The 12710-nt window shown below is 41.0% G+C and overlaps 1 protein-coding gene across 3 annotated transcripts in view; it reads left to right on the top strand.

Annotated features, from left to right (window-relative positions):
- ADAMTS9 (ADAM metallopeptidase with thrombospondin type 1 motif 9) overlaps nt 1-12710 on the top strand; it is a 161590-nt gene that overhangs the window by 47727 nt on the left and 101153 nt on the right. For all 3 annotated transcript variants that reach the window (XM_041761923.1, XM_041761924.1, XM_041761922.1), the window contains 5 exons: nt 1077-1222; nt 9770-9951; nt 10037-10173; nt 11713-11830; nt 12100-12195. In XM_041761923.1, coding sequence (XP_041617857.1) covers nt 1077-1222; nt 9770-9951; nt 10037-10173; nt 11713-11830; nt 12100-12195 — 679 coding nt within the window. The remainder of the gene's footprint in view (nt 1-1076; nt 1223-9769; nt 9952-10036; nt 10174-11712; nt 11831-12099; nt 12196-12710) is intronic.

The raw sequence follows: 12710 nt of genomic DNA, 5'->3' as shown, positions 1-12710 counted from the left end.
AATAATTGCAAGAGCAAAGGCACAGCAGAATAGCGAAAGCTTAAAGGCTGGTGCTCTCTGAACGATCGTTCATCAAGCCTGGTGTGTGGCTGCCCATTGGGTCTGGGACCTTCACCTGCATCTTATTTGTCGTGTGTTTTCCCAGCCCACACCCCCACCCCCGGCCTCTGCGGGCCTCTGCCTCTGCCCGTGCCCTCCCTGCAGATAAATCACGGCAGCCAGCCACCACCAGCTCCACTTCAGAGATCTGAGCGAGCCGCAGGGCATCACCCTCCTGCCGCCACTGTCGCCGCTCTTCCTTTGTCCGCTGCTCAGTGACCTCGGCTTTGTGTCAGGGCCTCACACCCCAACAATGGCAGAGGGTTGAAATGGGCTTCTTGAATCCCTTGTCCTGCTGAGGAGTTTTATTCTGTTTTGTTTTGTTTTAAGCATCATGGCCTTCTTCCTGCTGTAGGCTGGAGAATCTGAAACCATGAGTAACAAAAAAGCAATAATGTTTAGGGCTCTCTGTACTATGTCCATTTTGCTCTAGTCTCATCCTGTGTGCTTTGGTGGAGTGAGTTTATAGGAATCATGTAACTTGCTTTTTCTTCTCTCCCACCTAATTAAAATTGGCTTCTCAAATCTGTGGGGAGCAGTAAAACATATTTTACCAAGCTCATAACGTCTCTGAGCCTTCCTGATGGAGATTCGCTCTACAAATCCAGTAACTCATTTTGGCCCCATCTACAACCAGTCGGCCCACTTCCTCTCCTCATTTTTCCAAGCAGACTAATTGAGCACTTCGAAGCTGGCCACTGGAGTTACCCTGACAGCCTGGAGCCAACAACTCATTGGCTCATTGTATTCAAGCAAGTGGTAAATGAAGACATGACCTAAAATCAATGAGTATGAGATTAAAATCCCTACCGTTTCCATTGTTCATACAGATGATGAAATGGCAGCATTTCAAACCAGCACGTGGTGGGGGGTAGGGAGGGAAATGAAGTATGGCATATACTCACTCAAAAGGACAGCGGGTCCTACAATGTCTCCAGCACCGAGCTCTCCCTCACTGTTCCCCTTATTAAATACAGCACTGCAAGTTTGGATTTTGTGTCCCCAAAGAAATGGAGGTCCCCGTGACTGATGGATCCTGGGGCAGTTGGAGTCACTTTGGAACCTGCTCAAGGACGTGTGGAGGGGGCATCAAAACTGCTGTTCGTGAGTGCAACCGACCAGAGTAAGTCCTACAGCTTCTTGCTGTCATTATTGGGATTGCATGAGTGGCACATTCCGGAAGGGAGTGATTTATCTGGAGGCAGATGGAGAGAGAGGTCTTTCCCAGTTCCAGAGTGAGCGGATTTCTAGGGCTGCTTAGACTGTTAATATCCAATCTCTTTCTTCCCAAGTGCTCTCCTCTGTAGTAAATCTTCTCCCAGGGTCCTTTATTAAAAGTTCTGTCTACCAAACAGTAGATGCTGTTGTGTCAGTTGGTCTGTTTAATAATTTGACATTCAGGCATATCTTACTGTCTCTCGGGCTTGATATAGCAGGCTAACAAAGTGAACATACGTATTTTCCTGAGGAGATGAAGAAACTGGACATTTCTATCTAGATTGTGGGTAATTATTGCCTTGCCAGTTAGCTACTAAAATGCCAAAAAGGGCACACAGACCCCCAGGGTGACATTAGCAGATCCAAAGGGACTGGGAACCCCAAGTTGAGAATTACTTTTAGAATCAAGCTAGTTGCTGTACAGATGAGACACCAAAGGTCCCATCCCACAACTGGATAATGTACTGGATAGGGGAGTGTCCTGACTTTGGGGATAATTCTCATTATGTGACCATGGCTGTCTTCACCAGCCTAGCCTTGCTAGGACATGTTCAAATGAAGTTAATGCGGTCCCCCCCCGCCCCCCCAACATCTATCACAGTAGGCATGTGTGTTTAGAGGGAGATTTAAGAAATCATATTTTCATTATAGGGAATGACATCAAATTTTGTGTGGGCCTAATGTGTATCAAATCTAAAGGAACAGAGAGATAATACATGATATAATTGCCATTGAACCTATATAGGCTGGTGGAGGGGGAGCAAGAATTCTTCATAGAATAGGAATAGGTTTTTAGATGGATAAACCAATAATTATGTTTAAGACCTAGTTGTTTTGGGATTATGTAAAGTGATTTCATGCACAGTACTCAGCTATGTTTCACAGCCTACATTAGGGATAGCAGACAGAATTATAGATAGAAGCAAGCAGGTAAAATAGGGAAGTGGGCTGGTACAGGATACTGGGGTTGTCTTGTGCAGGGTGGTAGAAATCAAGTGCAGGGTGCTGCTCAGACCTAGCTGGTTGTTTGCAGGTAGGAAGAGGGCCTAGTATGGACAGTGCTTCCAGTTGTTTGTTTTGTTTTTTTTAATAATAAAAAAATATGAGTTGTATTAACCAAAAAAAGAACATACTTTTAGGCCACTGTTGTAATCTCTGGCCTAATAAATACTCATTAGTACAAATCACAGATAATGATCTATTTGTTTTCATTTATTTTTGTCCACAGTCCCACATTTATTTTGTGTCCACATGATATTAGTCTCTATAAAGACAACTAAAGAGCCATATTATGACATAGACTGTTACAGACATAAGTCTGTAACTTATGGGTATAAAAATTAAACATTAGGTTATTAATAGAGTCTATTATTGTGTTGTTTGAATAATAGTACAAATATAGTACATGCTTTCAAAAACTTCAGGCACAAAACTATATGATATAAAAAATTTTTATCATTGTTCTTCCTACCTCCCACCTGCTCCCCACAAGGAGATAACCAGGGGAAAATGATTTGATATGTATCACTTGGGACTTTCAAAAAAGATTTGTCATATAATATGTAGTATATGGAATAAGTATTCTGTAACATAAAATAAGGATCATAGTACATATAGTGTTCTACAACTCACTTTTTAAAGTCAATTATAAATCCTAGCTGTTTGTATTGTTGAAGTTTTAAAATAAAGCATTTTAAGCTAATAGCAAGTATGACACTTTTTTAAATTAAAAACTATTTGGTGGCTATAGTGAGCCAAATTATTATTATTATAGTGAGCTGTTACTGTGACAAAGATATTAATATTGCCAACAAGTAGACATTTTTGAAATTGTGACCCAAGAATACTTCATTCAAAAGAAGTGGGTTTTTTTTTTTAAAGGTCTTAGAGCAGTTCTAGAGGTAATGTGGAAAGTGGAGAGAGATAAATCACTCCATAATTGGAATGAGCCAGACAAAGAAAATCACCCAGTGTAAAGATCTCAGCAGGAAAGGATCTTGAGCTTCAAAGTAAAGCAAAGATCCTCACATTCAGAAGTTAGGAACTGATCATTAAAGACTTCAATTAGAGGTCCTTGTCCTTGCTCTTTGCTATGGGAGGTTTTAAAAGAAGACAATCCCCTGAGCTGAGTGTCAGTACTGACATCATTTCATTAAAGCTCTTCCAAGTTATTTGCACTTTGGGATGTCCCTGTGAATTGAGGAAGGAGTCTGCCTCAGAAAACTAAGTTTACAATGGCAGCAGTGGGTAACTCAGTTTGACAAGAGAAAGGGACACAGAAAAGGGAAAATCAGATCCACATCTCCGTTTAAAAGCCTGTTCAGAGAAATTCACAGAGCAGATGGTTCATTATGCAGAATGCAAAAGTGATTGCTTCTGATTCTCAAGGAATTGGAGGGGAATGGTGGCCCCGTCACTGGCAACCTGCTTTTTCCCAGTTGGAGTAGTCTTTTGAATATAATGTAGAGCCTCATTTTTGTATCCAAAGTATGTCTCTATTAAGAACACTGGTTTGTTTTTATTTTTCTTTCACAGTATTCGTGCAATTCAAGGATGTTTTTAGCATCCAGATACTTTATGCTATATATTTAGGTTTTTTTTTTTTTTTTCATTTGAAAGCATAAAAGCTACAAAAGAGAAGTAAGTAGCCTTGCCATGCACATGGGACTTATGGTGCCTCATGAGCAAACTGTAGAAACCTGATGCTTTCTGATTTGGGCAAATGGTTTTTGGTCTCAGCTAGTATGCAGTGCTACTCATTTGTCATCATGAGAATGGGGCCTATTTTGTCTTTAAATGCTTTATTTGTTTTTTAAGCCCATTTATGACCCATGCCTTATAGGTAAGATGAGCATGTGTCCTGATTTGTAAAGACAGTACCAGCTTAGATCTGTTGTCAGGAGAAGTTATTAATAACTTACCCGTTACTTTTTCTAAGTGTCCTGGATCAGACAATTAATTACATGCAGTAAAATCTAAAATCAGAACCACCAAAAACATAACTTAGAGTACCAAAACAAGGCCAGCATTTTAACTAGAAGATGCATTATCAGACTACTGGGCCCTATCCTTGTTATTTTGTGCCCCAAAATGACCCTGAGCTTCCTGGTGGTTAGAACAGAATTTTATTTTTACAGGTCCATCAAAATAAAAAAACATGCCCACTTTTTTGGGAAAGGCAAAGCTTTCCCACTTCTGGTGATTTTATTTTGCTTTTAAATTAGAAAGTTAAATTAAAAACTAATAAGCTCATATATTTTTTTAAAAGATTGTGAACTAGATATTTTCCCATTTAGGCTTTCACCGTAGTAACTGCTTATAAAGTCTGACGTACAAGGTAATAGACATGTGTCTATTTTATCTATGAAAACTAATCTCTCATTTGGCTATAAAGAATTGCAGGAAAGTTTTTTTTTTTTTTTTTTTAAGGCACTGAGTTGGATAAGCTTATTTCAAAATTCAAGAATTGGTTGCTTTGGGAAAACCATTAACTAATAAATGAATAAGAATATTCAGGTCTATAGACCGCTCCATTTGGAAGGATCATTAATGATCACAAGTACAGCTCTCTGGCTCATCCCATCTAATCCTTGAATAGCTTTACAGCATCCTCTGCAGTTGGCTATTAGAACCCTTCTCAAAACCCTCCACACACAGAAAACATATAACCTTTTGGTCCTGCCTGTCATATAGTTAGAATTTCCTTCCCTGTGTTAACCCTAAACTGCCTGCTTCAGTTCATTTAAATACAGACAAAAGTTGAGATTTCTGTTCACACCCATTTGCAAACCAAAGTTTAGCTTTCCTTCAGGGTGGAATGCTTGTGATGATGTTTGCAAAAATTCCTTTGTAGCTTTGGCCATGTAGTCTCATGAATTTTTTTGTATATAGGTTTGGTTGTGTAATGTGTGCTTGAAAAAGATTCAGGTTGGCTGTGCTGATATTCAGGTTGGTTACTTTCATAGTAATTAATCTAGTAACTTCTGCAAGTCCTTTTCATCTCTATCTGACATGAAGATTTTTAAAGGATCTTAATAGTTGGAAAATGTAATTAGTATTTTTTAAAGCTGCATTTCCTATAATTTTTATTATTTGTCTGTATGGAAAAAATACTCTATCTACTTAAGTTATTAAATTATAACACGATTTTTTTCCATGCTGAAAGGTGAGTTCAATTAGCTATACAGCCTTTCCGATTACACAGTCCTTGCAAATCAGGCAGAGATGCTTTGGGATAAAGGAAAAGCCATATATTTTGAAAGGGCAAATTTGTGTTTATTAATAAAGAATAATCTGTCTTTACATAAAAACCAAATAAAGTCACAGAATGAGTCTTGATATGGATATATCAAGAGAGGCAGCATAAGAAAGGCACCAGATCCTAAGCTTTGGGTCACAGAAACCTAGGCAGGTCTGTCAGCCAGTGATTCTCACTTAATGGGCCTGTCACCTTGCCAGGTCACTGAACATTTATGAACCCCATTCAAACAAGCATTCAGGAACAAAGATGCCACTACCTACCTCACAGCATAGCTGGACAAGTCATACAAAGTGGCATGGAGCTTTGCACACAAGAGTAGCTCAGGGGTGGCCAGACCTTTACCATACAGTAATATTTTTCCATAGAAAAACTCAGTAAATTTTTTAGACTTGCAGATCATAGGTTCTCTGACACAACTATTGAACCTCACGGATCCATTGGGAAAAATACACAGGCAACAACATATAAAGAGGGGAGTGGCTATATGCCAATAAAACCTTATTTACAGGGATCCCTGGGTGGCGCAGCGGTTTGGCGCCTGCCTTTGGCCCAGGGCGCGATCCTGGAGACCCCGGATCGAATCCCACGTCGGGCTCCCGGTGCATGGAGCCTGCTTCTCCCTCAGCCTGTGTCTCTGCCTCTCTCTCTCTCTCTGTGACTATCATAAATAAATAAATAAATAAAAATTTAAAACCTTATTTACAGACACTGAAAGTTGAATTTCATATCATTCTTATATGTCTCAAATATGTTTTGTTGTTTCTTAATTTTTTAAGACAGAAAAATCATTCTTACCACTGTATGAGAACAGGCAACAGGCAGGATTTGGTCCCCAGGCTGTAGTTGGCAGGCCCTTATAATAGCTATACATTTACTGTGTGGCAGGCCTTGCTCCAGTGCTTTGAACGTATTAACCCAGCGGACCCTCACTCATCTTGATGTAGATACCAACATCGTCTGTCTTCCTTTTACAGATAGGGAAACTGAGTCTTAGAAAGATTCAGCAACTTGCATAAGATTACATCATTATTAACAGGCAGGCCTGGGGGTGGCACATGGGTGGCTCAGTGGTTGAGCATCTGCCTTCAGCTCAGGTTTTTATCCTGGGGTCTTGGGATCAAGTCTTGCATTGGGCCCCTTGCAGGGAGCCTGCTTCTCCCTCTGCCTATGTCTCTGCCTCTCTCTGTGTCTCTCAGGAATAAATAAACAAAAATCTTTTTAAAAAGAAGAAAAAAAAAAAAAAAAAAGAGGCAGGCCTGGGATTCAAATCCTCAATTCCAGAGTCCATATTGATGAACCTCAGCAATACTGCCTCTCACGTGTAGTGTTTTGTGTTGTGTTGTTTATTTAAAATGTCATTCATAAAAAGAAATCACTAAATGCTATTTGCCCCTAGATAGTGGCCAAAAGTTAGCAAAGGTAGAAACTATTGCCATCTGAAGGGAGGCTGCCTATACATATTTATTATTTGCAGCCCAACGAACTGCTGCATTTGGGCGATTTTAGGTGTGAGTTAAGACTTGTTGTCTAAGAGAGCCAAAAGAAAAAAAACAACTTTTGAGAATTTAATTTCAAAAAGAGAAATGAGTTACTTTCAGGAAATAAAGCAATGACCAATCATCCGTAGTTGGTTAGGCAATTTAAAGTGTCCAAAAAGATCATTTCAAATTGAGGAAAAATTGAAGGAGGTCTTTCTTGTAGCACATTTAAAACAAGTTTCACCTGAAGAGGTATATGGGCCTGATCTATTATTCACATGTAATCTGTGATATTCTATGCACGAGATTAGGGTGTCTTGGTACTGAGAGAAGAATTTGGAATCCAGGAAACCAAGGTTCTATCAATATATGGCACCAAAAAAAAAAAAAAAGAAAACAAAAACAAACAAACAAAAAAACCAAAACAACCAAAAAACCCCAACTCTGGACCATAGCTCCTGGATAACGTAGCAGAAAGAGTACAAAGAAAGAACCTGGGATTATAAAGGAAGGGAAAAGAAATGTTGGGAAATATCAGGAAGGGAGACAGAACATAAAGACTCCTAACTCTGGGAAATGAACTAGGGGTGGTGGAAGGGGAGGAGGGCGGGTGTTGGAGGGGAATGGGTGACGGGCACTGAGGTGGACACTTGACGGGATGAGCACTGGGTGTTTTTCTGTATGTTGGTAAATTGAACACCAATAAAAATTAATTAAAAAAGATTAAAAAAAAAAAGAAACTTGGAATTCTAGTCCTATCTCTGCTCTTCATGGCAAAGTACTTAACTTCTCTGAACCTCTTGCCCCTTAGTATAAAAGTATTACATCTGCCTTAACCCTTGGGCAAGATATGAGTATGTTTTAGTGAGTCCAGTGCACAATGCAGCTATAAAGCATATGGATTTAATTGTATTTGATGGAGAAACCATCAGACATAGACGCTTCCAGGTTATTTGCCATTTTGTATCCCTTGATATGGTTTTCTTTGCGATAAATAACAGTATTTATCAGTATTTAACAGGATTCATAACAAGCTGTCGAGGTGCCCAGTATCATCTCTGTTTCACGTGTGCAGGAGAGGCCAGGTGGTGTACACAAAGGCGTCCAGTGTGTAGCTACAAAGCCCATGCTCTCACTTTAGTCTACATATCTTTGATCTAGGGAGTGCACTGCAACAGTATTATGACCAGTGCCCCTTCATGACACTTGGGCACCCTGTAGAAGCCCTGAGACCTGCCCCATATCTTAGGACAGATTCCATACTCAAAACAAACGGCTCAACTGGATCAGATTAGATTGAGAGTGCTGATGTATGAACACAGTAGCTGACATTTTTAGCATCTAGTGGGTGAGCTTATTTTAGAGAAAGGACAACTGATGTTCATGGAGGCTGAGAACTTCATCTAAGGTCACATGATGAAGATAGTTGAGACTGACCCAGATCCAGCTCCAGAGCCTTATCTGTTCTGCTGGACTGGCTAATCGTTCTGTACTTCACGGCATGGATGGATTTCCCATTCGTCCAAGTCCTGGTTTAACAAAACAAAACAAAAAACACTTTGGGCCCAACTACTCTGAGAGATTCATTCTAAAGAACAAAAGTGGGAAACTTTCTTTCAGAGATGTCCTAGGATAGCTGTGAAATCTGAGCTGTTCCAGCCCTGGGTGGGTGAACCCAACTTCCTATGATTCTGTGATCTTCCCATTTCCATGATGAATCTGGCAAGCTGTGGACTGCTAGGAAATGTGTTATATAGTTGATTCACTGGATCACATCTGGAAAATACGTGTACATTCGAATTTCATATAACTCGGGGTTGTATGCCGAGATGGAATTTGCATTGTATGCTGTGCAAGGCATCCTCCATACTCTCATCCCACAATAGTTAATGAAACCAGTATGCTCTCCTGCTTCTCCTATTAGGCTAGTCAAAATAGGGGGATGTTCCTTTTATTCCATCTCACTTGTAAAACAAAACAAAGTAAAATAATGGTTGTGAGGGGGAAGGAAGGGAGGAGGGAGAGAATGAAGGGAAGTGGCATAGCATAAGTTTTAGGCTGGTCTTCTGTGAGAATATCATGTTACAAAAAGTAGACAGGGAGCATTCCAACTGCTCGTCTGTACCTTTTACCTTCCACATTTTGAAAACCAAAGGACTGAATTTTTAGGAGAAAGAAGGAGAGGTCATTGCCTGGTAAATCCCAGGCTTTGTATTTCTTTTTAAAAAAAATATTTTATTTATTTATTCATGAAAGACAGAGAGAGAGAGAGACAGAGACATAGGCAGAAGAAGAAGCAGGCTCCATGCAGGGAGACTGATGCAAGACTCGATCCCAGGACTCCAGGATCACGCCCTGGGCCGAAGGCAGGTGCTCAACTGCTGAGCCACCCAGGTGTCCCCCAGGCTACGTATTTCGAACTCGAAGTGTCACGCTCTGACATTCCGTCCTCAGGACGGCCTTACTAGGGGGCATCTTCCCATTTTTACAGCGGAGGTACTGAGACTTGTCCAGGTTAAGTGACTTGCCCAAGGTCATGTACTTAATGGTGCAGAGGTAGAATTGCAAATGCAGATCTCAGAGCCTTTATCCTGTCCTCTGCCTTCGGCCACTTCAGACTTGCTGCCCTAGAAGACAGGAAGCCACCGATGAGAGAGTGGCGTGGGGAGGAATGCCTTGTAATACCCTGTGTGTGTTCCTTACCTTTCCCCAGGCCGAAAAATGGTGGGAAGTACTGCGTAGGGCGTCGAATGAAGTTCAAGTCCTGCAACACAGAGCCTTGTCTCAAGCAGAAGCGAGACTTCCGGGACGAACAGTGTGCTCACTTTGATGGGAAACATTTTAACATCAACGGTCTCCTTCCAAGTGTGCGCTGGGTTCCTAAGTACAGTGGAAGTAAGTGTATGTGGGGAGGCGTCTGCCAACAGGTTGCCAGGGTCCCGGCCCCAAAGTCACATCGCGTCGTGTTTTTCCTCTCTAGTTTTGATGAAGGACCGCTGCAAGCTGTTCTGCAGGGTGGCAGGTAACACGGCCTACTATCAACTCCGAGACAGAGTGGTTGATGGAACCCCATGTGGCCAGGACACCAGCGATATCTGCGTCCAAGGCCTTTGCCGGGTAAGTCCCAGATGGTGTTTTCTTCACCGTGTTGTCTTGTTGCTGCCACACTGTGGTCTGTGGCTTCCTTGATAGAAGCAGCAGCTGCTAATATCTGTGCACTGTCTCGAGGGAAGTGGTTTTCAAAGTGTGTTTCCCAGGACAGCATCAGCAATGGATCACTTGGTTCTGATGGCCAAGTTTGAGAACCAGTGTCCTGCATTTTTCTGACTTTCTCAAGCTCTGGGAGGGTCGACACAAAACCTCCCCCACAAAAATGTATTGTGATAATTTATGCATACACATACTCCTTTGCTGTAACCTCGGTGCTTGAGATTAAACCCAAATCCTTCCATAAGCAAAGTTTCTAGATTCAATAGCTCTGCTCCAGAAAGATGTCAAAAGGAATCAGATGCTAGTCAGGCTTCAATCGACTTCTCATTTTGATTTTAAGCACCAAAACTGCTACCTGAGACATACCTGGTAATTATTCTTGGAAGGGAAATCGAGAAACTTCTGGCAGATAGTAAAGCACCATTGCAGTGATTTCTAGAGGGCTTGATACCATTTCACTGTTCTCACTGGTCAGAAAGCATCCTTAAGGTAACCAGGCTTTGCAATAATTGATTTGATCCTTGCATGTGGTCCAGGAAAATAGGAATTCTAGTCAGTAGGATTTGACCAAAAGAACCCCAGAGAGCTTCACCCACTTCCCGACTCAAAACCACGGCACACATTTCCTCATGAGTCTGTTTGTAGCAAAACGTTGAGCTTCTCCTCAGAGGCTAGCTCATGCAAATGAGCAACATGGTCAAGAATGTGAACTCTGTCCTGGTGTCCTGGCAGTTGCTGGTGTCCTCCTCAGATCTCAGTCACCACTGCTGCATTGCATTAAGATGTGGAGAATTTCCAGAGGCCCCTTGGAGCCTCAGGCCTCAAACTGGCAGCCTGGAGTCATGCTTTGTCCTCCATTCATAGCCAGTATTAAAACATGGGGGATTTCACATAAAATCCAATTTTCCAGTGTCTGACAAATGTCAACACCGGGCTACTATTTCTGATGACAGCAGTAGTCTGGAGTTGACAGGGGTTGCTCCCTTCAGATAGGATGTGAGCTCATCAGTTAGAGACAGTCCTTCACCCCGACTCCTATTTTTTTTTTTTTTCAGTCCTGAGCAATCCTTCTCATTTATTCTTATTTGTAGACTTGTACTTCTCCAGCTGGGTTTTTGTTTGTTTGTTTGTTTTTGTTTTTTTAAGTAATCTCTATACTCAACATGAGACTCGAATTTACAGCCCTGAGACGCAGTACTCAATCCCAGACCCTGGGTCATGCCCTGAGCCAAAGGCAGACACTCAACCACTGAGCCATCCAGGTGTCCATCCACCCTTGCAGCTTTATTTTTTTTTTCACCCTTGCAGCTTTAAAGAGACTTTCTTGTCATTTTTGAATGCATAATTCAAAGAAACATGCTACTTCCCGTATCATAATGTTTTGTAATTTTTATAATTTGCTAATATTAATATTTACTGTTTGTTTCAAATGTTTCTTTTTAAAAGCAAGCTGGATGTGATCATGTTTTAAACTCAAAAGCCCGGAGAGATAAATGTGGAGTTTGTGGTGGTGATAATTCTTCATGCAAAACAGTAGCAGGAACATTTAATACAGTACATTATGGTAAGAACCTGTTCCTAAAGAACCATGAGAGGGAAAATGCTAAAGTTTAAACACTGTTAACCACAGGTAATATGTCAAAGTGTTAATGTCAAGCATAAAATCAGTCTTGTTAAGGTACATTACCCACCTGGCTAGAAGACACTTAATAGCAAGAATTGTATTATATTCCTTCCTTGCCCATTTTTTTTTCCTTGCCCATTTTTATATTCTGTACTTAGAGAAACTGAATTGTATTGTGGAATACTGAAGTGTGGCTAAATTCTTTTCAGGTTACAATACTGTGGTCCGAATCCCAGCCGGTGCTACCAATATCGATGTGAGGCAGCACAGTTTCTCAGGGAAATCAGAGGATGATAACTACTTAGGTAAGATGGCACGTCCCCTGCCATCAGTGAGAATTCGGCTTCTCTGGAGTCATTGGCAGATGTTCCTTCCTTTCCCCTATGCACACAGAGAGCTGTTGGGTGTCATGTACTTTACTACAAGTAGTTGATCCTATAATTCACTCTTTTATTTCTCCCTCATGTATATCACCACAGAGCATTGATGGAAGAGTCATGTCCTTACTCATGAGGGTCAATATCAGGGGTTTATTCTGGATTATAATAAATAGGAAGGCCCTACATCAAAGTTTGAAAGCACTTACCATGTAAGTTCAGCATAAAAAATCATTGTTCTCTTTGAGTCTTTCAAAACAAATAAACAAACAAACAAACAACCTGTCCTGTGGATAACTGGCTCGCAAATGTTTTATTAAAAACATTACTTCCCCTAATTTTTGTGCTGCCAGCTCTAATCAATAACAGACCACTAGTGGACTCATTCAACATTTCATTATGCCTGGTTATTCCAAAAGGTTCTAGAATGGCAAATTTTTCTC

Source organism: Vulpes lagopus, chromosome 7 (assembly GCF_018345385.1).
Source record: "Vulpes lagopus strain Blue_001 chromosome 7, ASM1834538v1, whole genome shotgun sequence".
NCBI lineage: Eukaryota > Metazoa > Chordata > Mammalia > Carnivora > Canidae > Vulpes > Vulpes lagopus.
Note: the sequence above shows the minus strand (reverse complement) of the source record. Positions and strands in the feature narration are given on the sequence as shown.